Here is a 26,010-nt window from a genome sequence, read left to right as displayed (position 1 = left end):
TCCGAGATACCTACGTGAACCGTACGCTCCTGCGACAGCTAGTCCTGTCCTGCGATATCCCGGAGTCCTGGTCCCGAATTACTTTGCGTGATACCAAGTATGAACCTGCGATGATGTCCGTGAGCTCTCAGCTGCGCCATCACTTACGGTAGCTGGGATGATGTCCGTGACTTAACAGTTGCGCCATCACCCGATAGCCCTCGTCGCGCGCCGTTTCATCCACGCTACCCATACTGTCCGTCGTCACACACCCAATACCACCTGCACTCTGATACCAAATAACACAGTCTAATCTGTTGTCTTCCTGCTTATCGTCGAATCACGGGTACGCGCACTTGGTTTCTCCTCCAAGCCAACCTCGTTGGTAGCAAGCTCCCAGATAGCCTGATTACGTAAAAGCTCATGTTTGCAAATTCCCAACAAGCCCCAAAACTCCCTAGATGAATCTAGTATGCCACATGTCATAAATGTAGGGTCCTTCCTTAATGCATTATTTACCCCTTTCTTAGGATATCTTTAAACCATTTGCCAAGCAGGAGACCTCATGGACACCGGAAACTCTCACTCATGATTGGCCACACATTGGCCAATATCGATGGATCGGTACTAGAGAGAGAGATCAGTAGTCATATAGCAGCACGGAGGCAACGAGCACCAGGGTAGGTAGGATTTAGGAGGCAGCACTCTACTCTAGACCACATTTTCACTTTGAGGGCTATCATTGAGGAGGTGAGGTCTAGTCATCATAGAGTCTACACATGCTTTGCAGACTTTCGAAAGGCCTTTGACACTGCTCCATGATCTCGCATGATTAGGAGACTATAGGAGATGCAAATCCCAGAGATGCTGATTTGGGGTGTGATGAGCTTATATGAGTCAGTTAGAGGCAAGGCGGTCTATCGGATTGGGTCGAGAGCACCATTGGGGTGAAGCAAGGCTGCCCTCTCTCACCGACTCTCTTTGGACTCTACATTGATCAGATCACATCTTTCATAGATCGCCTAGGTGGCGAGGGCTCATTACCAGGGGATCTCCTCATATAGATATTGTTATATGCTCATGATATAGTCCTTATATCCTCTTTAGCGGAGGGACTGCAGAGAGATTTGGAGGCTTTCGAGGTGATTTACAGAGAGAGAGATCTGACGGTCAACCTTGGGAAAACTAAGGTTATGATCTTCAACACCTCATGAGTAGTGACTAACTGACTTACTTTCACCTATCGCGGTGAACCAGTGGAGATAGTGCAGTCATACACATATTTGGGAGCAGTCTTCTTAGGACCTATCTTCATGATGAAACATGCAGTCGAGGCACGACTCACACAAGGGTGCGGTGCTTTGGCTAGACTAGAGCGGCAGTGTTTCCAGACGCACTTCCAAGATCCACCGACGAAGGGCTGGCTTTTCGACACACTAGTGCAGCCGACTGTCATGTATGCAACCCCTTTCTGGGGGTGCGATCTTCTGATGGAGGAGCTTCGAGTGGCTATAGTTGACAATAGGATCCTAGATGATCCGATGTAAGCCCTCAGTTCCACATGAAATAGTACAAGCAGAGTTCGCCATGACACCTCCCCAGGTTGATGCCATCTTTTAGACAATGACTTTCATTTACAGAGTCTGGGACTTACCCCGTTGGAGAGCGGGGCAGAGACATGGTATGCACGCATATCCACATGGCTTGCCAGGCATGGTATCCAGATGGACAGGCTTTCCCCCTTTGAGTACAGCGTGAATGCACCTCTTGAGTCGATCCCACGAGATGAGATCAACTGTATCATACGGTTAGACCTCCTAGCTTCACACATCCTGGACTTGGGGGGAGGACCAAGAGCTCCCCACCATGACCCAGTATTATCGCGACCACTTCCTGAGAGTATCATAGGAGGGACTCATTATCAGACCAGAGTATCTCGAGGATAGAGGAGACTCCCATGCACTGAGGATTGCGTTTGGTCAGATGCAGGTTTCGTCCCATCTGTTGAGGATTGAGGTAGGGAGAGCAACGGGTGTATCCAGAGAGCAGCAGGTCTGCACACTATGTACGCTGGGTGCGGTTGAGACAGAGGAGCATTTTCTTTGTGTTTGTCTAGCCTACTACGAGATTCGGGGACGCTACCACAGTCTCTACCTAGAGGGGAGTGGCTTCGGTCCTTTGTCATGACTGATCCATTTCCATGACTAGGTTTGTATTGGGCTTTATCTGATGGAGATGTGGTGACACAGGGAGACGCTTCTACGATAGATCAGAGTGCAGTAGGTGATGGTCAGACCACTACATGACATAAAGGGTGATCGGGAACAGCGACACATCACAGACTTCTATACATTTGATTTAGCCCGCAGACATAGGTGAGTGGAGGAGGAGAAGCTAGCCGACATGAGAGTTGTCTGGATGAGTAGCCGGCACAGTACCACCGAGAGAGGGATGCAGAGGCCACATGTGCGGGAGAGAGCCCCTAGGATACACTCTATTGAGGTCCGACCTATCACAACTTTCCTTAGGGGAGACCGATAGAGATGAGGGGTCACCCTAGATGTAGCCTAGAGAGTCCAGAGAGCGAGGAGACTGCGTTCCCCACCGCAGCGCGAGACAACTCAATAGGCGCAGATACGAGACATCTTCACAGCCCAACAAAGAGCCATCACTGTACGAGGCTTCGGTTTCGTCCCAACACTTGGATAGATTGATTGATTGATATGGCCCACTCTGCTGCTGCTGTTGTAGTTGAGACTTAGTACTGCCATTATGCATTTTTTTGCATTCTCCACTACCACAGTTCATTGTATCAGGTTTTTCACGGTCTCATAGACCCATCGTTCTTCCGAAGACTTTAATAAACTTTCTTTCTTTCTTTCTATGATTATGATTCTGTCAGCATAGATCAATACTTTGTTAGCAAGAGTCCTAGCGTACCCTTTGCTTCAGCCCACTGAGGCTTGTATGAGTTCACTTTTCTGTGTACTTTGTTCCATAGGCCCGTAAGGCCCCGTGGACGTTAATATATCTTTATTTTTTCTTGCTTTCTGTCTTTCTATTTGTTATTCTTGTCTCAGACATCAACCTTTGGGGTGGATGCCATTTTCTACCCCCCCTGTGGGGCAAATTTTGCAGATCCTTTCTTCTCTGGGTTTTCTGGGTCTTGGCCACCTACCCCTCTCCACCTCTACATCATGTGAACTAGAGGCATTTCTACATCCCGTAGCTGTTCATTGAGTTAATCTCCTGCTTGTAAGACTGCATTTTCGTCCTCGGCTTTTGCCATAAGTCGAGTAGCATTTTCTATGTCACTCTCTCTCCTGCTATACCCCATGTTCCATCCACGTCATCCCCTCCCTATGCCATCCTGACCACTCTCAATACGGAGGTGATGTGATGAAACTTGGGAATTGCCCGATAGATATCCTCAATGCGTGAGGAAAGTGGACCTTGGTGGATTGACAAACCCTCAACGGAGATCCGTAGGTAGTGGTCCTTGTAAAAATGGAGTCTGCCCTTCATCTCTGAAGTGCTGACAAAAACTCAGTACGAAGACTTTGTATAAATGGATGCTCAAGTTTGTGTGGGTGTGTGGATTTGTATGTCTGAGAGCATGTTTTTATACTATGGTCTACCCCACTGTTGGGCGTTGATGACAGTAGTGGGGATGTCATTGTAGCTAGTCCTTGCTATATGCATGATGGAGTTTATGGTTTTCAATCTCTTAAGTGACTATCGAACCAGAAGAGGACAAATCTCTAGATTTGCTCCTATTTGAGTTTCTTCACAAATGCAAGGCTCAGAGGAACTTCCACATATACCACAGTATTTTCAACATGGAGTTCACTATGAGCTCTGTACTGGAGCATCACAAAGATTTTCTTTCAAACCATTGGGATACCTTCAAACAACTGATAGAGGCAGGAAGAATTGTGGAAGGTGAAAAGGTTTTTGTGCATATAAATCATATTGTCTCCATTGACAGGCTGAGGTACCATGTGAATAGAAGATTTGACAGCCTGCCTGATCAATATAAATTCAACTGTAACTTGCACACCAGAAAGTGTAGAGTGCTTGAGGAAACCATGGCATTCCTTATGTACATTGTCTTCAGTCAAGACTCTCTGGATGAACAAGGGTAGGAGGCTGAAGAAGAAGACACATCTGAAGCAGAGGAAAAAGAGGATGTTCCTTTGGTAATAGAAATTGCAGAGCAAGAAGAAGATATCAACCTCCAGGATGAGGGGCTGCAAGTGGCTGCTCTTGACCTTGTTCAATTGAGGACAAAAACTCTTAGGGCAGCACAGCCAGTTGAAGATTTTGATGTTCAGAGCAGCAACTATGCAGTGCCCATGCTTCCAGGTGTCGAGATTGAAACTGCACTATGTTGTGTTTTAAGAGGATGAGTTTGGGAATGTTCTTGGATTCATCCAGGTTTTAAGTGGTCCTTGTAAAAACTGAGCATCACTAGAAACTTACAAGGTGCCAATCAAGTTCAGAATGTGTGTAACTACAAGAGATCCGCTCGGATGATTTGGTTGACCTCGTGATAGGTGAGCGAGATAGAGGGAGCCTTAACACTGTACTAGAAGGGAGTTAGCCTATCTATGTGCAGTCCCAAACTCTCAAACCATCTACATGTATGTGCACACCAGCTTCTTTGATCACCTTTTGCTGCCAATGCCATGGAAGAGGATAGGGCCAACCAAGGAAGCCTGCATCGTTCTATGCTGTGGGATCCATATTGTCTAATGCGGTAAAGATATGTGATTACCTAAAATTCCACATCAAGTTGTAGTGGGGATACCATGAACTCAGCCAGAACTATCTGATTGGGGCTGAAGGCATACTGAAATCATCCGTGAAAGCATAAGGACTTGAAGCCTCTCAACACGGGCCCAATTTGTATCTGATAGATCTGGTCCCCAGCATGGGATGCCGTACATACCTGCTGGTTGCACCAAAGAGTCAAAGAGAAGAGTCTTGGTCCGAGGGTCTTGAAAATGAGATTGAAAGCATTGTTGCTCGAGTATCGCTAGCACAACGTACCCCTTGCTCAATCAAGCCTCTACTACTGGGCGCATCGTGAAGATCGCACCGGACAACAAGACCCCTAGGTATGTCACACGTGTAGGAGGAAACCACCTCCAGTGGTAGCCCATCCATTGTGAAGTGCTCTCTGTGCATGGCTGCTTGGGACGTGTTGAAGATTATGGCCTTCCTGTGTCTGACAAAAGGTGTGAGTGCATCTAGTTGGCCCTCAGCTAAGGAGGGTAATAGGATGATGAGAGGCTGCTCTTGGTGCCTAATGTGCCAAGCTCCCTCAATCTGTGCTCCTAAATCCCAAGAGTGGAACTCACGAAGTCGATTGCGTTGTCCATGGGGGTTGTGGCTGTGCAGGGGATCCCACGTACCCTGACATTGAGAGCCTTGTTGGCCCTCTGCTGCTGCTCTGGGATTGTGACTGAAACGGTGGCCTTTGCAGGTTCCATTTCACAACATCCACCCACCTGGTAGTCTCGTCAATGGCTGATAGCATGCTAGCTATTTGTGCTTCGACTAATAGGCAAGGGAGATGATATCGTTGTATTGTACACTATGAGACCCTTTAGGATCTATGGGAATGGTGATCACTATCACCTAATAGTGATCCCTTACATCCAGTGAAAAAAAATATTACAACCTTTTATGTAGTGAGTACATGTTGAGCTAGCTCATATGCCAGTCCCAATAACTTGTTACGATGTTCCCAAATTTCCTTCAAGTAGCTCCCTAGCTTTTTGGCTGGCTGCTTCAGTAGATTTCTCAAACTGTCTCTGCTGGCCTCATACTTTTCCTGTCTTCCTCTGTTATGCTTTCATTTGTTGCTTTGATAGTAAATCTGTGATTTGTCTTTTGTTCCCCATCTCTTTTGACAAACTGTATTGTGTCTTCCCATTTTGCCTTCCTTTCTTGGGGTTTGCTGCCTTGCAATTTCCGAAAAAACTTTTTGGGATTTTGTTTCAGCTCATTGAAGATTTCAAGCTTCTTACTCTTGAGAAATAATATTTTTTCGTTCCTTACCACTTGCTTATATATTCGAGCTTTGTTCCCCTTTTCAGTGGTGACAGCTTTCTTCCATTCTCTATTTGCATCTTTACAATCCTAGTCATACCAGTGATTACATGGCATTCCCTTTGTTCTCCCCTTGCCTTTGGGGCTGTTGACAGCAGCATATCTGTTATGTAATTGCTAGGTATGTTCCCTTTTGCCTCTGCCTCCTCTTTCTACCTTTCATAGGCATGAGCTTGTTTGAAGTCTGTTCTTAAGCTTGGATGTGGCATAAGTTTTTGTTTTTTCATAGCATTACTTGTCCCCTTTATGCCTATAGATATTACCCTATGATCAGACTCAAGAGACTCTCCCTCAATGTTGACATAGTAAGAAAGAAACTCGCTAGAGCAAGCTCTGAGCGAAAATACAACATCATGAAATCATGACGATAAATACAACCCCCTCAAAGTGAGGTGGAAAACAACCAAGGCTGAGGCTGAAAGTGCCACCTCAACTTGGACAGATTGCTGCCACCAAATTACAGATCATGAGAGCTATTCCTCAGGAGTGGAGGGATGTACTTACAGATCCAGCCTATGTTGATCCTATTTCTACTTGGCGAGGTTGTTTTAGTGAGGCTAGGCTATGCATTGGAGTTCGCTTAGGACCGGCACCGTTTATTTATTTTGAGACGGACTCCTCTCACAGATTGTATCCCACTCAGCCCATGGATCGTCAGGAGCTTCTTTGGCAGAGAGTCAGGGTCATTGGTTGCCTCGGTAAGGAATGGGTCACAGATCCTTCTAGGTTGACCCTTGAAGAGGATATTAGATGGAGACTTTGGATTTTTCAAGGTCGTCCTCTTGCGGAGCTTGACTGGGACCCAGGTGAGTGGGCATGGCCTGCTTCGGTGATAGGCGATCGTCCTCTTTCTTTCTTCGAGTACTCGACGAGGGCATGTTACAGGCTTCAGCGGAGAGACTCTCATCACATTCCATCTACCTCCCAGCATTGGCACGCACAGGAACTTACTGCAGAGCTCTTGCGGAGCTACTGGACTCACTTTTGGGGCAGCAATAGAGCCAGGAAAGTCTCCTGCTTTCTTTGGCTCACTATACATAGGGGTATACCTGTGGGTACTTGGCTCCAGCAGATGGGTAGACCCTCCTTGTGTATGCGTTGTCAGAGTGCAGAGGAATCTAGCAAGCATTGTTTATGTTGTACCAGCTCTAGAGTGGTATGGACAAGTATCTTCAGGTTGTTCTCATATCTTACTTCTGAGTCCTTTCTGATGACGTGGGGCGCTGCTCTTTGGGGGAGAGGATCTGGAGCCTTTACTCTCTTTGAGGCAGAGCCAGGAGACTTTGGTTTCTTCATGCAGCGACGTCAGAGACGGGGTCCCACGGAGGCCAGCATCATGGAGCTACAAGATTTACTTTTGTTACCGATTCCAGCATAGGATTCCATGCCTATTTCAGTTGTAGGGTCAGCCTGGGAGGTGATTTCCAGCATTACCCTATGGCGGATATGGTGTTCCCGATGTTCTCTTGTACTTGGGGACCATTTATGCACAGAGGCTGACACTCTCGCTTCCATTTGGGCAGAGATTATTTTCACTCTTAGGAGTCAGTGGAAGCGGTGTACAGGCACCTCTTTGGCAGCTCGTGGGAGACTTATATCCTTCATGAGGACATGGGAGGGCTCTTTATTTTTCACGTGACCCCTTTTGGGATGTCGTGGCATTTTAGACCACCTCCATGGCTTTTTGCCACATTGTTCAGGCTAGGGATAGAGTATTTTCTCTCCCACCTGTTGTATGATTTGTTTTGAATGGAATATATCACTCTTATTTTTAAAGTGCCACCTCAACCCTGTAGGAGTCTCAGAGAAGAAAGGAGAGTCCTTTCATTCCTTGAAGAAAGAAACCCTCCTAGCTGAGGTTGCACGGGAGTCTCCTTGTATACTCATCCATATGGCCATCAAAGTATGTACGGTGTCTGTCCAGATACTAGCCAAAGTGTGCAAGGGATGAACTTGAGTACCCTCCATAGCCTCTATACATTTGGCCCTTCAGATATGCCAGGATGCTATGGTCACTAAAAGCTCCCAAGAAGTATCCACTGAGGCATGTACATCTGTAAAAGGAAGGTGTGGTACCACATCCAACGAACACGACTCAATTTGATGACGTCGAACCAAAATGGCCCGACAGGAGTCAAGTCTCTCATAGAATATCTGAGGCCCTGTAAGAGAAAGCCAAGCCACTGAGCCCCATGTCATAAAGAATGGGGAGTGGGCAAAGTGACTGAAAATCCTGGCTACCTCCATCCATATCATCCTCGCTTGTTTGCAGTCCCATAAATAATGCTGAATAGTCGCCTAAGCAGAGAGGCAACGAGGGCAAGTAGGGTCGGCTCCGAACCTGGATCTCCAAAGGTTCATTGCAATCCCACCATGGATAGAAACCCAAAAGAAAAGAGTGATCTTTCTATTCCTGTGGGATTTCCGGAGTCTCCTCCAGAAGCACCTCTGCAGATCGGCAGTGATATCAAATGTTTCCCAATGAGGAACTCTGGAAGGTCTCCAACCTCTACCACTGAGCTGAAATCTCCTGGCATTACTGACCGTGTAACGAAAGAAGGGGATGCTCTTCTCTCGATGCCCTGCGTCAATCCACTCCCACTCTCCAGGGTCCCACTGCAAATACCTAATGGAAACTCCCCCGTAAAGCCAAAGCCTCCAAGACCCGGTGGAGAGAAGCCGGGGTCAGTTAAGCCGGGGTTTGGGTCGAGGAACGATCCCTGCACCAAAAGACCTACAACCCTGATAGGCTGAAAAGCAGAGTCAAGCAAGATGTCCTCTGTGGATTTGAGCAATCTGCCACCATCCTGCACAGTAAAAACTAAAGCATCCTCCTGTGCATCTCGAAAGGCCAAAACCTGAAGCGGAACACTGCCTCTCGTAAAAGTACCTGCCCAAGTGGAGCAAGTGAGTGGCATGTCATCTGTGTCTACCCACTCCTCTGGAAGGGCTGCCTCAATTTGCAAGATCCTCCCTGCACTCCCTCTGAGATGTCCTGTCAACTGAGACTTGGTCTCCCCTGGAAGCCTCCGGAAAGCTTTCCAAGACCCCAAAGATGATGCAGGTCCCCTCTCCGACCTGGACCACTGCGTGTAGAGTGAGGCACCAAGTGGTCTGCCATGATCCTTGAGCTATCTTGCAAGCGAATCCTTGAAAATTCGATATGCCATTGCGTATCTGCAGCCCAAAACATCCACACTGTGAGGAGGTGCTTTCCCAGTGAGTGCATCCTTTGATGTCCTTTTCCAACCCCTTCTTTCTTCGCTGTCCTCTTCCATTTCATCCATCCATATGGAATCGATGCCTCTGCTGTTATGATGCCTTGCATTGATGCTATTCGTGCATTAAAATCTCCTCTGAGGATAATTGTATTCTCTTTGGAGGACCTGGCTATGTCCTCCCCTAAATGCATGAGGGGGTCTTCTCGAGATATGTTGCTATTGTTTTCATAGATGGGTGATTGTGGTGGTGCAAAATAGCATGTTGTCAGCTTGATATTCCCCTCCTTTGCCATGATTTCTAACCACATATACTATTTGTGTGGACCCACTTTTATCACTTTTGCTGCCCTCTCCCATGCCAGCATGCTATCCCTCCAAACCCTGGTCCTCCTATGTGTGTTTTTGAATTTCATATTGATGTGTTCCCTCATGCTCCCATGTCTTCGAGAGGATGAGTATGTTCCATGAGTTTCGGGGTGTTCCCCTCATGCTCCCTTGCCCCCAAGACGATGAGTAGTCTGTTTAAGTTATTTCATATTCCAATGTGATGGCCTTATCCATGGTCCATCTTTGCAGATTAAATGTCTTTTGAATATTGATATGTCTTCCCCGAGGTATTTCTGCATTCCATAGCCGTCCATCGGATTGATTTCCTGCTTATAAAACTGCATTTTTGCCCCTGGTTCTTGCCATAGCTTCTGTAGCATTCTTTGCGCCACTAGCTCCCTGATTTCCCATGCATCTTCGGGGATATCAGCAGTGGTTATACCCGATAGTTCCATCCATTTCAGCCCCTCTTTGTGCCATCCAGCGATTCGCGTAGCTTCCATTGCTTTGTGTAGTATCCTATTGGCGTCCATCTTTCCAACTTTGCTGAGGTATGCCATGAGTTGGCACAATGCCTCTCCTTCAAGAGGTATCATACCTGTCTCAGCCAACAAGAAGGGGTACGGTGTTTGTGCCTTCGCCCCTAACTCCCCTATGAGAAATCGTTTATGCAAAGTCTCTATTCGGTTCTAGTAGGCCCTAGAGAGCCCAGGTGCCTAGGCTGGGCACCCGCAAAGGATCATTGTTTGTACGGGCATGGTATACAAAAATTTTCTCATTTCCCAGTTCCATAAGTGTGCCTTTCTGCACTTGTTTTGGAAGCTATACAAAGCTTTCAAACCTCCCAGGATTCTTCTTTCCACACATGCATTCCATTTTGAAAGTGTCTGCAAATTTCAGCCCCAAATATTTGTATGTAGTGACACCGTTCAGAGGCTTCCCCTCAAAAGTGAAATCAACCTGTTTATTCCGAGTCCCAATCACCATCACTTTTCTCTTGCATTCTTGAGTGTTTGCAGAATTTTCCCGGTGTATCCAAATGTATTCGCGTAAATAAGCAATAAGAGGGCATAGCCTGGAATTTGAACACCTTCGCCGCTGTGTGTTCTCATCCACTCTTCCAATTCATCGATAAGCAGACCAAAGGGAGTTGGTGAGAGGGGGCAGCCTTGCTTGACTCCTATGTCACTACTTATGATGACTTCTCCTTCAGAGTATGAGCCATCTACAAGTGGTTGTGCTAATTCAGCTAATACTCTCTCGTATAACCTGTATGTGGCTTCTTTGATCTCCTGAGGGACTTCAAGCTTTTCCAGTCTTTCCCATAGCTTTTTGTGTGGAACTATGTCAAATGCTTTCTTAAAGTCTACAAAGCAACAGTAGATTACTTCTTTCTTATTCTTGACCCCCTCCGTTGCAGCCCATAACTGGTCTATGAGGCTTAAAGAAGCTCGTACAATGCACTAATGGACGGAGCCACTAAACGGGCATCAACACCCAGGACAAATACAAAATCCATAATCCGTAACCTTCCTATAACGGTGTTGGTACATAGAAGGGAAAAACTTTCTGAGTGGAAGTCAGTGAGAAAGAAAGAAAGAAATAAATTTTATTAGAGTCTTCGGAAGACCGATGGGTCTATGAGACTGAAAGAAAACCTCATACAAATCCCAGTAAGGGTGGAGCTACTAAAATGAGCATCATCACCCGTGCTGAATCCTAAGTGTGATCATACATAATCAAATACATCTGGGTACGACAGTGAAAAGAAAAAAGACTGGAGCAGAATGTAATCCTCCGTATGTCATGTTGCCCTAGCTGGTGCATAGTCGGTGATGGGGCGCTGGCGTCTGTTAAGGGGTCCCATTCGTCTCGGTCTCCTGGAGGAGGCTCGACGCAAGACCAGAGCCACCGTGACTCCCGTGGGACGTATCTTGGGTCTAAACAATGACGGGAGGTCCCCCAGAGTGATCTGTGTGTCCCCTCAATGTTTCGTGTGTTCTGCTGCGGTCGTGGGGTTGGGGTCTTTGTCACGTCTGCGGCTAGAGAGTGGACGATCAATGTCAGTCGATGGGAAGAACTCTGTAATTCTGCTCTGAGAGGTGTCTGATGGTGTGGCCAAGCCCCATCGCTTGAGTAAGTACTCTCTGGGTCAGACCCCCTCGTGAATGAAGGCGGCGAGGCATCTCTGATCTTGGTAGGCAAGGAATCTAGAAAGGAGTCCGGAGCCGTCTCTGAAGAGACAGTGGTAGCGGCCTCGGATCTCGTAGTACATTGGGCACCTGAAAATAAAATGCTTCTCTGACTCAACCTCTTGACAGTCGCACAATATGCATATGCAATGTTCCCTAGGGATCCCCTCTGCTCTGCCGCTCTCTATGCGGAGGTGGTGTGATGATACCCGAAACTATCTGATGGAGATCCGTAGTGAGGCATATGAAGCTCAATATACCCTGGTGGTGTGATGAATCCCTCCTCCGAAACACGAAGACATTCATCTCTGTAGAAACTCAGCTTCACTGGAAGCTGCCTTGCCTCCAACCAGGTCCTAAAGGTGTGTAGCTGTAGGAGATCCTCTCGAATAACCTGGTTGGTGTGTGGCCCGATCGGGATGGTGAGTGGGAGTAACCGAGGGGCATCTAAATTGTATTGAAAAGCAGGTATCCTATCGATGTGAAACCCTAGTCTCATAAATCATCTGTGAGTCCGTGCATATCAACATCGCCCGCTCCCTGTGCTACCAACCTCATGGAGGAATCAGAGCTAACCATGGCAACCTTTGTCTCCTTGATGTGCAGTCCCCATATGATCTAACCCGGTGTAGATATGTGATGGTCTTAAACGCTGCATCTAGGTGGAGTGAAGAAGCACCAAACTCGGCCTGAATGATGTAATGTGGTACAGATGGTTTCCCTCGAATCATTCGTGAGAGCTTGAGGATCTGCAAGCGCTCCACCCGTGTCCACTCCATCTCTGACATGTCAGGTCCCCAACAAGGGTTGTCATACATACTGGCTCGTCAGACCAAGGAGTCGAAGAGAAGAGCCTTGGTCTGAGGGTCTTGAAAGTGTGAGTGGAAGCACTGTCTCTCTAGCCGAGCCAGTGAGGTGTATCCTCTGCTCAGTCTGGCGTGCATCGTTGGTCTCATGGTGAAGATTGGGCCGGAGAAGATGACCCCCAAGTAGGTGAATGAGGTCACAATCTCAACTGGTGACCCACTGAAAGTAAACTGCTTCCGTTGCATGATTGCTCGAGAGGTGTTAAAGATCATGACCTTGGTCTTGCCAAGGTTGACCTCCAAATCAAGGGATAGACAAAAAGCTTGCAGTGCATTCAAGTGTCGCTGGAGCCCCTCGGGTGTGGATGAAAAGAGTGCCATGTCATCTGCATGAAGAAGAATCCTGATGATGATCTTGGCAAGTGAGCAACCGGTCCCTCCGAACGCCCCCATGAAAGTCTCCATCTCATCGATGTAGAGGCCAAACAGGGTGGGTGATAAGACACAACCCTGTTTGACCCCCTATGGTACTCAAGATCTCATCTGTCCAACTTGTGCATGTCCGAACTTGGCCTGAGACTCTCTCAAAAAGTGCCATGACTGCCCAGATGATCTCTTGATCAAATCCCAGTGTCTGTAGGCGTGTGATTAGACGAGCTCGAGTTACTGTGCCAAAGGCTTTGCGGAAATCCACAAAGCAGCAATATACCCTCTCCTTCCGTGATCTGGCCTCCTCAGTGACACTCCTGAGTGTGAGTATGTAATCCATAGTCCCATGGTCTCGCCTGAAACCGGTCTGATCCTCTGCTCTGAGCCCTCTCATCTTTGTGAATAGGCTGACGGACACATCCAATACAACTGTATAGATCTTCGACATCGCGTATCCAATCATGATACTCATGTAGTTACTTGGGTCCATGGGATCCCCTGCCTTGTGGATGGGGGTGATGGTGTTGAGTGTCCAAGTGCGGGGGAAGCCAAGGCAAACAACGTCATTGAATAGCTTTGCTAGGATTGGGGCTAAAGTATCGATCCCATATGCGATAAACTCAGTGTATAGCCCCTCGTGATCCTTAGCTCGGCCATTGTGCAGTTTCAATGTCGCGTCCTTGACCCCCCCTCTGGTGAATGAAGTGCAAGTGGTGGGGCGAGGTGTGTGTGAGATCTGGAGTGGGCTGGTGTGGGACATCATAAAGATGGTGTGCATACGTGTGGCCAGACTCTCGTGTCGGTGAGGGGTGATGGAGACCTACGCTCAAGGAATCTCCGCCAAAAATCCTTAGAGTTGTTGCTATACAAGATGTTCAGTAGGTCCTCCTCATTTTGACGAAGAAATGCCTACTTCTTCCGACGTACGAGACGTTGGTACTTGCGTACCATGTCTAGTGTGTTTGGGAGGTGACATCCGGTTTGAAGTCAGAGCTGTCAGTGATAAGCCTTACACTGCTCATCGTACTAGTTATTGAAGGGTACAGAACCAATAGGTGGTGGTCTAGTGGACCATGTGGCGTGGGAAAAGATTTGGAGGGGAGCCTCGTGGAGTGTGCGACTAATCAAGGCAGCACGGTCCTCTATGAGTGGTATGTGATCGATGTAGGTTAGGAGTCTGTTTAGGTGTCCAGAGTAGGCTGGGGAGAGGCTGTGATCAAAGTGTATGTCGTGGTAGGTGTCGTGCTTCCTATGTGGTGTGGGTAAGCGTGGGGTGGTGATAGTGAAGAATAGGTATGTGTGATTAGCTCCTGGAGCTGATCACAAATGCCAGCCCTAGGCAGGGGGGGGGGTGGGGGTGTGTGATGTTCCAAAAACCGTGTGAAAGGGTGATGGTAGCTGTCGGCGTGGGCTATTCACTGAAGTCTTTAAGATGTAGCCATGCGGTGTGTTGGGCATTTGGTCTAGTAAGTATGGAAGCAAGGTCCCCTAGCGTGATCTGCGGTGGTGGGAGCTCACCGGGTGCCAACCAAGTCTTGAATGTGTGTAACTATAGAAGATCCTCTCGGATGACCTGGGTCAATTCGTGATATCGGAGAGGAATAAAGGGGGCCTCAACACTATACTAGAAGGGGAGTAGCTTTTCTATATTGAGCCCAAGGCTCTCAAATCATGTGCAAGTACGGGCAACCAGCACATGTGGTCCTCGTCTGTTGCCAGTGTCATGGTGGAGTATAAAGCCAACCAAGGAAGCCTAGGTCCCCCTTGCCAGTGTCATGGTGGAGTATAAAGCCAACCAAGGAAGCCTACGCCCCCCTATGGTGCAAGATCCATATTACTGAATGCAGAAGAGATATGTGATGACTTGGAATGCTGCATCGAGCTGTAGTGGGGATGCCTCAAACTCAGCCAGAACTATCTGATCTGGAAAGGAAGGCTTACTGTAGATAATCCGTAAAAGCATGAGAACTTGAAGCCTCTCAACTCGAGCCCATTCCATCTCTCATAGATCAGGCCCCCAACAAGGGTTGCCAAGAGAGATTTTATGAACATCTTCGAAAGACCAAAAGGTCTATGAGACTTAAGAAAAACCAAATACAAGACTATCCATGTGAGAACCACAATCCTAAACCAAAAGAGAGAGGAAGACCCCCGTCAGTGGGCCATCTGATCATGAGTGATGGTCAGTGGAACCTTTGTATGTTGTCTTGGGGATCAAGTCTACCAGTTAGCTAAGGATAGAAGAGATGATCTTGGCCAACGGTGGCTATAGCTTTGGTGAGGGATCACGTCGTTAAGGGAAGAAACCAATAATAAAGTGCCACTAGTGCTCGGCTTACTCGGTATGTCTAGTGCTCTTGCTTCTCTTTAGTGTCTCTAGGAGGTACCTCATCCTATGAGCAGCACTATCTTTACTCCCATACTTTGTCCCCCAGGTTGAAGATTAAAGAACAGATAGCTGTGGTTCTCATTTGTGAGTTAACTTGAGGACGGGTCTATCATGTCATGCTCTTTGAGTCCCGGTTGGAGGTGTCCCCTGCTACCTCTGGCTTGGCTCACCAGGGTGGCAGAAGTTGGTGATTGTCCTCTGGCTAGACACCGATTGGCCATCATGGTCTTGCCTCTAGGGTCAAATGAGTCACTGTGTGTGTCGCGTGATCACAAGTACAAAAGTGCCATGCATCGTTGATCAAGATGAGCTAGGAAATTTGAGAATGAGTAATGTCATCCATGGATCTCTTCGTACTCAAAGCATGTGAATGCAAAGTTCTCATAACCTCAACCTCTTGTATAGCAAATAGAGTCTAGATCCGTCTCTGACATGGGATGACCTCCACTCATCTTGTCTTAATACGTAGCTAGGGAGAGAATACTCGGTACTGCCCAATCGAGATCCTCAAGGCATGTGGGAGATGAGTCCAAGAATAGCTTGGAGGATGATAAAACCCTCCTCCAAGATCTACAGAGAGTGGTCTCTATGAAGCGTGAGTTCTACCGAAAGCGTCTATGCTAAAGTAGTGGTCATCTATCCATATGGAGTCTCAGGCTTGAAAATAAATATATATGTCCGAGGATACCATCTCTCTTTAACCCCTCTGTCTCCACTAGTGCCATAGACAAAGCTTAGGGCCAGCTAAGGTAGCCTGCACCATTCTAATGTAGTTGTGCCAAAGTACCTAGACTTTGTGAAGATAAGTGACCATTTGGAAGGATGCGTCAAAGCTGTAGAGGGGTGGCCCCAAACTCTGCTAGCAAGATATGGTGTGAAACCATGCCTTGCTATGGATCATTTATGCAAGGAGTACAACTTCTAGTCTCAATACACGGGACTAGTCTGTCACGTATAAATCTCCCCCCCCCCCTTCCAAAAAAAAAACACACACACACACAACTGAAGATCTCAGTATAAGCCAAATATACATCCTGATCCATCTGGCGAGTCTGCAAGCTATCAAAGAAAGATTGTTGCAGAGAATGCTTAAAGAAAGCAAACAAAGAAAATTTGGGGTCACTAAAGACTTTACAATTGCGGTCTGTCCATAAAGTTCAAAGTGCCCAATAGCGAGCCCAAACAAAGAAAAGATGAAACTCCGGTCGCTGTGGATGAAAACCAAAGAGCCAGAAAAATTTCCGGAAGAGAACAGTGGGGAATCTCGCTCATAGCCTCTGTTGAAGAGAATCCAGAAACTACCGAGAAGACGGGCGATGCCAGAATAAATGAAGCACAATCTCCTAAGAAATCAGACATCGATAACATACACCAGGAGCAATGTGCCTACGGGCCAGCAACTGTCCAGATGGAAAAATTCTCAGAAGCACACGCCATAAAGAAAGCTGTTGCCAAAGTGGAGTTTTGTATGCCCAAAGTTGCCGCAGTTTTTTCCTCCACCACTTAGCTGGCCAATTCATTTGCCAAAGAGAATTACCCCTTTCTGAAACCCAGGTGAGGCAAAATGATTTTGTATAATGCAGGCACAGTAATCTGAGATAGCCTCAAAGGACGGGAGCATTCAAATTCTGCATGCATTGCACACATTTGCATTCTTGAGAAGGCTGGTTCTTCACATTTGGTATGGACCCAATATTTCGTTCTTCACATTTTGGTAAACTCAACGCCTTGCTCTTGGATGGACCCAACATTGATACTCGCTTAGCCTAGTCTCAATTCCTACCATAGCCATTACTAGGCTAGATTTTCTAGATGTTGGATTCATCTGGCCTCGACTCTAGATCCTCTAGTCATGGTAAAACAATCCCAGTAGGACCCCCACCCTTTCTTTTTTTTATGTCCTCGTAGAGCTGGGTAACGTATGCTTCTACTCACCAAGTCTCTCACTTATGAACAACATATCACAAGCTTGCCTACACACCTAATCCCTTACAGGGGCATTTGCCTTCTTCTTTTTTTTTAAAATTATTTTTTGGGAGGGGGATGGGTGTACTTGTATAGTGATGGCATGTGTATGATAAGGATTCGTAGCTATGAAATGATGCATATTTAGCCAAAGCATAGCCAAGGATTGAATGAATTTCTCATGAAACAACAAATTATGGAATTAATCAATTTGAATTTGGAAGAGTTCTTATAAACTTAAGCAATTTAGGCCTCTTGGTGTGCAAAGGAAATGCTTGTATGGTGGGCTCACTTCGCTGGAAGTCCCTTATACAGCGTTTCACCACATGTTATTGGATGCTTTTATAACTGTTTGTTCTTAGTATAACGTCCAACCTCTTTGTGTTTTCCACATCTTAGTTGTGCTCTTTACTTTTTCCCACGTTGGTTGGTATGGATACTTGGAAAAGTTATACTTGATTCTTATTCTATGTATCCTGCCTTTTGTGCTGCAGATTTCACAAAAACTGTTTGAGGCAGAGCATCTTCACAAAGAACAACGAAGAAAAATTGCAGATATTACGGGGAAAATGAAAGGTACAAAAGCGAGCAAAGAGTATTGGCACGTTATAGGAATGGAAAGCCTCCGTGATGCAAAGATAGCCCAGCTAGAGGGAAGGAAGTCACAAATAATGGCTCGAATTGAACAGCTGCAACCATCAGGGTGGAAAGAATTTTTGCAGGTAAGTTGTTCATCTATTAGCTAGGCTTTGCTAGCATGGTGAGCTATTGAATAGACTAATGTTGCGGATTATTATTATGTCTTTATGTCAAATAAATGTCTGATTTTTTGATGAGATCTTTTCATAAAATGGCATGATATGGTATATGTGGACTTGCAAAGCTTTTAAGTTAATCTTACAGTGCCAGAATCATGTAAACTAAGTTCTCTTTTGCGAAGTTGATGCCATGTGCTGCTGCTAAAGTTGGTGGGATGATGTTGGAAGCGGGCTGATGGCTATCCATATTGCATCTGAGAGGTGGATCTGTAGACACTTTGCTGCTTGAGCCATCTCACTTGGTTGGAGAGCTTGTGGCTGTGCTTGGATAGCCATGTTGGCTGAATGTATGGAGGAAAGATCTCTGTAACCATTGCAGAGAAAGAAGGTCTGCGTAGCAAACAACAAAAGAGAGAAGTACCTACAAAGGCTGACATTCAGAGAAAGGGGCATTTGATGAAGAATCCAAGCGGAGAATTGGTAACAACAATCTTTAGGGAAGCAGTAAAGCGGACCTGCAAACTAAAGCTTAGATCAAAGGGCTAATCCTGTGGATATCAACATCGATGCTAAGGTATTTAGCAGCTGCAAACAAAAATCTGTGTCAACGTTGTAGCAGCGGTGCATCTTACAAGCAATCAAAGGATCAAGCATTTGTGCAGCATCACTTTTGGCGGCTCCCACGAACAAGGCAAAAGTGGTGCAAACAAAAGAAGTGACAAGTAGATCTGAGGTGGTAATTCAAAAGGGGCAAATAGCCCTGAAGACAACGACGATCTATAATGCCATGAACAAAGCAAGAACACAACAGATGTGACAACGATTGGAAGTACACTCGCATAGGCAACTGTTGATGAAACTAAAAGACCTATGTCAACCAATTGTGAGTAGAAGCGACAAACCACCGATCTGAAACGGGGCTAAATAGAGCGATGAAACACCTACAATGAGATTGGATCAAAATTCTTGATTCAAAGTGGAGCATCAAAACTAATTGTCACAAGGGGCACCTGCATATTAAGGTGAATTGGCAAAAGGCAAATAGGTAGCAACAAATGACAGTGGTGCAAGTACCTGCAAATCAAAACCTTTGAGGCAACAAGATAAACCAAGAGCATCATTTATGCAATAATGTTTTCTTGGACCACATCATAAAAGAGGGAAAATTGCATCTAAAGATTATTGAGAAAGAAAGAAAGAAAGAAAGTTTATTAAAGTCTTCGGAAGACTGATGGGTCTATGAGACTGTGAAAATCCTAATACAACGAGCTGTGGTAGTGGAGCTACTAAACGAGCGTCCATACCAATGCAAAATGCAAAATGCAAAAAATGCAAAAATGCAGAATGGCAGTACTAAGTCCTAAGTACAACATAGTCATGTCGATGGTCGACTATATATATCAATCTCGGCATCATCATCAATATCATCATCATCCCCAGCAACAGCAAGATATCAGGATGGATGAGGTAGTGGAGGCATGAAGTCAGCAATAGAGTGTTGTCGGCCACTCAGAGGTGCGGTCCTGGCACGTCTGTTGGTCGTAGCTCTGTGTCTAACCAAGGCTACTGTGACCCCCGTTGGTCGAGCTCCGACTCTAAACAAGGAGGGGATGTCTCCAAGTGTGATCTGTGTGTCGACGCTCTGTCTGAGCTGTTAGGTCACGGGCTCTGGGTCACGGTCATGTTGAGGCCTCGTCTCGTTGGGGTCCATGTGATCCAGCTGAAAGAACTCCGTGATAGAGCTCTGAGAGGGATCAACCGAGGAAGAAGTATGCTCCTGTCTCCGTGCTCGGAGTATCCTCTCACGGTGTCTAAGTGCCTCATGAGTGAAACCTGCCAAACAAAGCTGGTCTGGGTAGGAGAGGAAATGGGCTAAAATCCCATAACTATCTCTGAAGAGGCAGTGGAAATGTCCTACCTTCTTATGGTCAGACCCAGGGAACTTCTCGGAGACACATAGAAGCCGAGAGCATCCACTACCGATAGTCAATGGCTACACATGGGAGTCAGCCTTCAGGGATGAGACGAGGGATATAGGAGGAGTCTGAGGATCAGGCGGGGTCGCAGTATTGTACAGGTCTTCCCTCGCTGAAGCCATCTCCATTGAGAGGAAGGATGCACACTCTCGATTCATGTGGATTCGAATCCGATGCACAGACACCCATGATCTTTTCATAGCAATATGCTACTTCCCGCCAGACATGTATGACCAGGACCTAGATGGAGCAGGTATGACCAGGACCTCATCAGATCGACACGGGCCTGTTAGACCATATGGACACGCGCTCCTTGATTTGTGCAGGATGCATGATCTTATCATCTACAACGGGCGGGGGGTACTAGTGTAGTAGATTACATCATGGGATCCGCTACCTTCACTTCATATATCACAGACTTCACTGTAGCACCACTCCCTCCAAGAGCTGATCACACATACCTGTTCTTCACTATCGCCACCCCACGCTTAGCCACACCACACACCACATAGGAAGCACGACACCTACCATGACATACACTTTGATCACTGCCTCTCACCGGCCTACTCTGGATGCCTAAACAGACTCCTAACCTACATCGATCACATACCACACATAGAGGACAATGCTGCCCTAATTAGTCGCACACTGCTCGAGGGTGCCCTCCAAATCTTTCCCCACACCACACAGTCCACTAGACCACCACCTCTTGGTTCTCTACCCTATAACAACTGGTACGATACGAATTGCAAGCCTTATTGCCGACAGCTCCGACTTGAAACCAGATGTCACCTCCTGAACACAACAGACACGGTACACAAGTACCGACGTCTCGTACGTTAGAAGAAGGCATTTCTTTGTCGAAATGAGGAGGAGCTGCTGCACATCTTGTACAACAACAACTCTAAGGATTTTTGGCGGAGATTCCTTGAGTGTAGGTCTCCATCACCCCTCACCGACACGAGAGTGTGGCCACACGTATGCACACCATCTTTATGATGTCCCACACCAGCCCACTCCAGATCTCACACACACCTCGTCCCACCACTTGCACGTCGTTCACCAGAGGGGGGGTCAAGGACGCGACATTGAAACTGCACAATGACCGAGCTAAGGATCACGAGGGGCTATACACTGAGTTTATCGCATATGGGATCGATACTTTAGCCCCGATCCTAGCAAAGCTATTCAATGACGCTATTTGCCTTGGCTTCCCCCGCATTTGGACACTCAACACCATCACCCCCATGTACAAGGCAGGGGATCCCATGGACCTGAGTAACTACAGGACTATCATGATTAGACATGTGATGTCCAAGATCTATGCAATTGTATTAGATGCGTCGGCCAGCCTGTTCGCAAAGATGAGAGGGCTCAAAGCAGAGGGTCAGGCCGGTTTCAGGGGAGACCATGGGACTATGGATCACATACTCACACTCAGGAGTGTCATTGAGGAGGCTAGATCATGGAAGGACATGGTATATTGCTGCTTTGTGGATTTCCGCAAAGCCTTTGACATAGCACCTCGAGCTCGTCTCACCACACGCCTACAAACACTAGGATTCGACCAGGAGATCATTTGGGTAGTCATGGCACTTTATGAGAGAGTCTCAGGTAGAGTTCGGATAGGTGCAGGTGGGAGAGATGAGATCTTGAGAACCATAGGGTCAAAGAGGATTGTCCCTTATCACCAACCTTGTTTGGACTCTACATCGATGAGCTTGAGACTTTCATGGCGGCATTCGGTGGGACCGGTTGCTCACTTGCCGGGATCATCCTCATGATTCTTCTATATGCAGATGACATGGCTCTTGTCGTCCACACCCGAGGAGCTCCAGCGACACGTGGATGCACTGCAGGCTTTTTGTTTATCCCATGATTTGGAGGTCAACCTTGGCAGGACCAAGGTCATGATCTTTAACACCTCTCGAGTAAACATGCAACGGAAGCAGTTCACTTTCGGTAGGTCACCAGTTGAGATCGTATCCTCATACACTTACTTGGGGGTCATCGTCTCTGGCCCGATCTTCACGATGAGACGAGCAATGTAGGCCAGACTGAGTAGGGCATACGCCTCACTGACTCGGCTAGAGAGACAATGCTTCCACTCGCACTTCCAGGACCCTCGGACCAAGGCTCTTCTCTCATGATACCCCCTTTTGTAGGCCATCTTTTGGTGGTTCTAGTGATGCCCTATAGGCCATGGTGTGTGCCTTGTAGACATAAGTGTAGGCACTTATAGTGTTAGTGCCTTCTATGCCACATAGGACACTTAGTCCTATGTGACACCTAGGACACTTAGTCCTAGGCCTAGATACAAGTACTTTGTACTTGTGTTTAGAAACCTTATCCATCAATGTAAGTTTGATGTGACTTCTTCCTCGACTCGTCCTGTACCTGCACTCTCACTCTCTCTCTTCACTTCACACCTTCAGTCGTATCAGAGCACTAGTGGACCTGTTCCCCTGCCTCCGGATCTGCATCACACACAGATTTCAAGAGTCTGCGCTCCTTTTGTACAATCCGTGCGATTGTACGGACTTTCGTACAGATTCCTTCAGTGCCTGTCGCACCTGCTCCGTACAACCGTACCTTCGGTGTACCCGCGTTGTACAACCGTACGGCTCTGCTCCGTACTCGACGTCATCACTTGTACCTGCGCCATACAACCGTACGGCTCTGCTCCGTACCTTGCGTCGTCACTTGTATCTGTACCGTACGTTGGATACAGTCACTTGCATCCGTACACTGTACCTGCAATCGTACATTTAGTGGTACTGCGTGTCTTGTACTTCCTACAGCGTATATCCGTATAGGTCGTACATTGGCTGTTGTACAGCAGCACATTGTCTGCCGTACAATTGTACATTGGCTGCTGTACAGCCGTACATCCGTACATTGGGTGCTGTACAGCCGTACAGCCGTACACCGTGCTGTACAGCCGTACAGCCGTACATCCGTCTCACTTTCTTACGTGTGAGATCTACAGAGACATTGAGTCATTTTTGCACGATATTGAGTCAGATTTGCAGGACATTGGGTCAGATTATCATCCATTGGGTCACATTTGCAAAATTTCAGCAAAATTTGGGGCTTTTCTACATTTGCCCTCTTTTTGGCCTATTTGCCCTCAATAAATTTGGGGCTTTTGCCAAATCTGCTGTTTTTGCAGTGAACATTGCCTGTCACAGTCACATTTGGGTCAAATCTGCATTTGCCCTTTGATTTGGGTCAGAAATTTGCAGATATTTGCTGTCATGTTTTGGACAGCCAGCTTTTTTTGCAGTGATAGCCTTGAAGCTTTTGGTTTTTCAGGTCTTTTACAGGTTATCACAGTTGCTATGGCTGGGAACAGTCAAGATTTATTTGGAGTTCTTCGTGAAGATGATAAGTTGGATGGCACCAACTATCCGATGTGGTCTTTCTCATGAAACATATTCTTGTTGCAAAGCATTTGTGGAATATTGTTTCTGGGGCTGATCAGCCAATGCTACAGTGGTTGTTTCTACTGTTGGTTCTTTTGCAGGTGGTACTCCTCCTCATGCCTCTTCCTCTAGCACTCCTGCTGCTGCTCTTCCAACTCAAGAACAGTCTAGATGGGATGCAAGAGATGCAAATGCACATTCATGCATTGCTTTATCATGCAAGAGAATCATTATTCCACACATCCGTTCTTGCAGGACAGCAAAGGATGCTTGGGATAAATTGGCTTCTCTATATCAGATTCGCAATGAAGCTCGTGTTGCATATTTGGGAAGGCAATTACAGGAAGTGAATATGAATGAAGGTGAGTCAATGGATGCATATTTGACAAAGGTCAAGGACCTCATGGAACAGCTTGCCAACATTGATGAGGTGGTGCCAAATTCACTGCTTGTCAGTACTACATTGAATGGACTACCAGATACATATCAAGGGTTTGCTACAACCCTTCGATTAGTGGCCATGCGTAATCCAGACCACTATTCTTTTGATCAGCTAGTTACTTTGCTTTTGCAGGAAGAGCAAAGTAGAGCTAACAAACAAGCCATTATTCCTGATCATGCACTTGCTTCACAGTAGACAGGAAAAGGCAAGGCTTCCAAGCCTATGGGCAAGCCAAAATCTGCGCACAGCAGCTGCAATTCCTCTGCGCATAGCAGCTGCAATTCCTCCCATGCATCTAAAAATACAGCAGATAAGGTAAAAAAGAAAAGATGCAACTATTGTTGCAAGCTTGGACATGACATTTCAGAATGCAGGAAACGCATTGCTTTGGAGAAAAAGAAAACAGTAAATGCCTCACATGCCATTGAATCCCATGAGCCAGCAGATGATTCACATGCACATGCTCTTCAGGATGATTGGGCATGGGCTGTCCATTGCTCATTTGATCCCTTTAAAGCTGATGCGCTTTTTACTGCTAATGATGCTCAGTCCTGGTACTTTGATAGTGGTGCTTCCAAGCATGTCACATCTTGCAGACAGTTGTTTCATTCTTTAGCTGATGCACCTCGAGGGGGGACTGTTACATGTGCCAATAATGCTTCATATGCTGTAAAAGGAGTTGGAGATGTGCAGCTCACATCCATTTCCAGCCATCTTGTCACTCTGACAACTGTTCTTTTTGTGCCTGGAATTGAAGTCAACTTGATTTCAATCTCAGCAATGGCTACTTCAGGTTTCAGAGTAATTTTTGATGGCTATAGATGCCTAGTATATGATCTTCGTGATGACAATGCCATAGCTCTCACTGGCACCTTGCAAAAAGGGCTTTATCACCTTGATCATCATTCAGCTGCACTTTCTATTGAAGCATTAGCTATTTCAGATTCACAGCTTGCTGAAACTCATCTTTGGCATGAGAGAATGGGCCATCTCAATTATAGAGCTGTTGCAAAGCTACATTCACAGCAGATGGCAAATGATGTACCTCAGACTCACACAGTTTCTAAACATGTGTGTGAGGGTTGTCTTTTGGGTAAGATGCATGGATTTCCTTTTCAAAAGAATTGTTCAAAACTCTCACAAAGGAAATTGCAACTAGTACACAGCGATGTTTGTGGCCCAATGAGGACAAATGCCATTGGAGGATAGAAGTATTTCATGACTCTCATTGATGATTTCACAAGGTATTGCTGGGTATATCCTTTAAAGGCCAAATCTGAAGTTTTCTTATGCTTTCAGAGATGGCTGAATATGGTTGAGAATGAATCAGGATGCAAGCTTGTCACCTTCAACACAGATAGGGGGGGTGAGTATATGTCAAAGGAGTTTGATGCATTTCTATCCTCACGGGGCATTATTCTTTCATGCACTACTCCTTACACTCCTCAACAGAATCCTGTTTCTGAAAGGAAAAACAGGTCCACCATGGAGATGGCTAGATGCATGCTTAAGGCCAAGTCTTTGCCCAATAAATTTTGGCTTGATGCAATAATGTGTGCCAACTATGTGCTGAATAGATCACCTACACGGGCATTAAAGACTATTACACTTATGAGGCATAGAAAGGCAGGAAGCCTTCACTTTCACACATGCAAGTTTTTGGGTCTCTTGCATATGTTCATGTACCATCTCAGCTGAGACATAAGCTTGATGACAAGGCAATCAAATGCATATTCATTGGTTATAGCCAGGAGAGCAGAGGGTATCGGTTATATCAACCAAATACTGGAAGATTATTGTCAGTAGAGATGTGATCTTTGCTGAACATTCATCTTCTCCTCTTGTGGAATGCAAAACAAAGCCAGATATTGACATGTTTGATGCCTTTGAAACTTGGTTACCTCTACCATCATTAGAAGAGGATTTTGAGCAGCAACATGCGCCTCCTGTAGGCCCTCCACAAAGCAATAATCAGCCTCAACCT

General features: G+C 46.4%; 1 protein-coding gene across 1 annotated transcript in view; it reads left to right on the top strand.

Annotated features, from left to right (window-relative positions):
- The window catches only part of EMB25 (DEAD/DEAH box helicase), a 253,561-nt gene that overhangs the window by 145,243 nt on the left and 82,308 nt on the right, over nt 1-26,010 (top strand). Inside the window, exon 12 of the mRNA XM_087396283.1 lies at nt 17,920-18,147. Within this exon, the coding sequence (XP_087252409.1) occupies nt 17,920-18,147 (228 nt within the window). The remainder of the gene's footprint in view (nt 1-17,919; nt 18,148-26,010) is intronic.

Source organism: Dipteris shenzhenensis, chromosome 25 (genome assembly GCF_047967505.1).
Source record: "Dipteris shenzhenensis isolate YYH24624 ecotype China chromosome 25, Dip_SZ_1.0, whole genome shotgun sequence".
NCBI lineage: Eukaryota > Viridiplantae > Streptophyta > Polypodiopsida > Gleicheniales > Dipteridaceae > Dipteris > Dipteris shenzhenensis.
The sequence above is the reverse complement of the archived record's forward strand: the minus strand, read 5'-3'. Positions and strand labels throughout refer to the sequence as shown.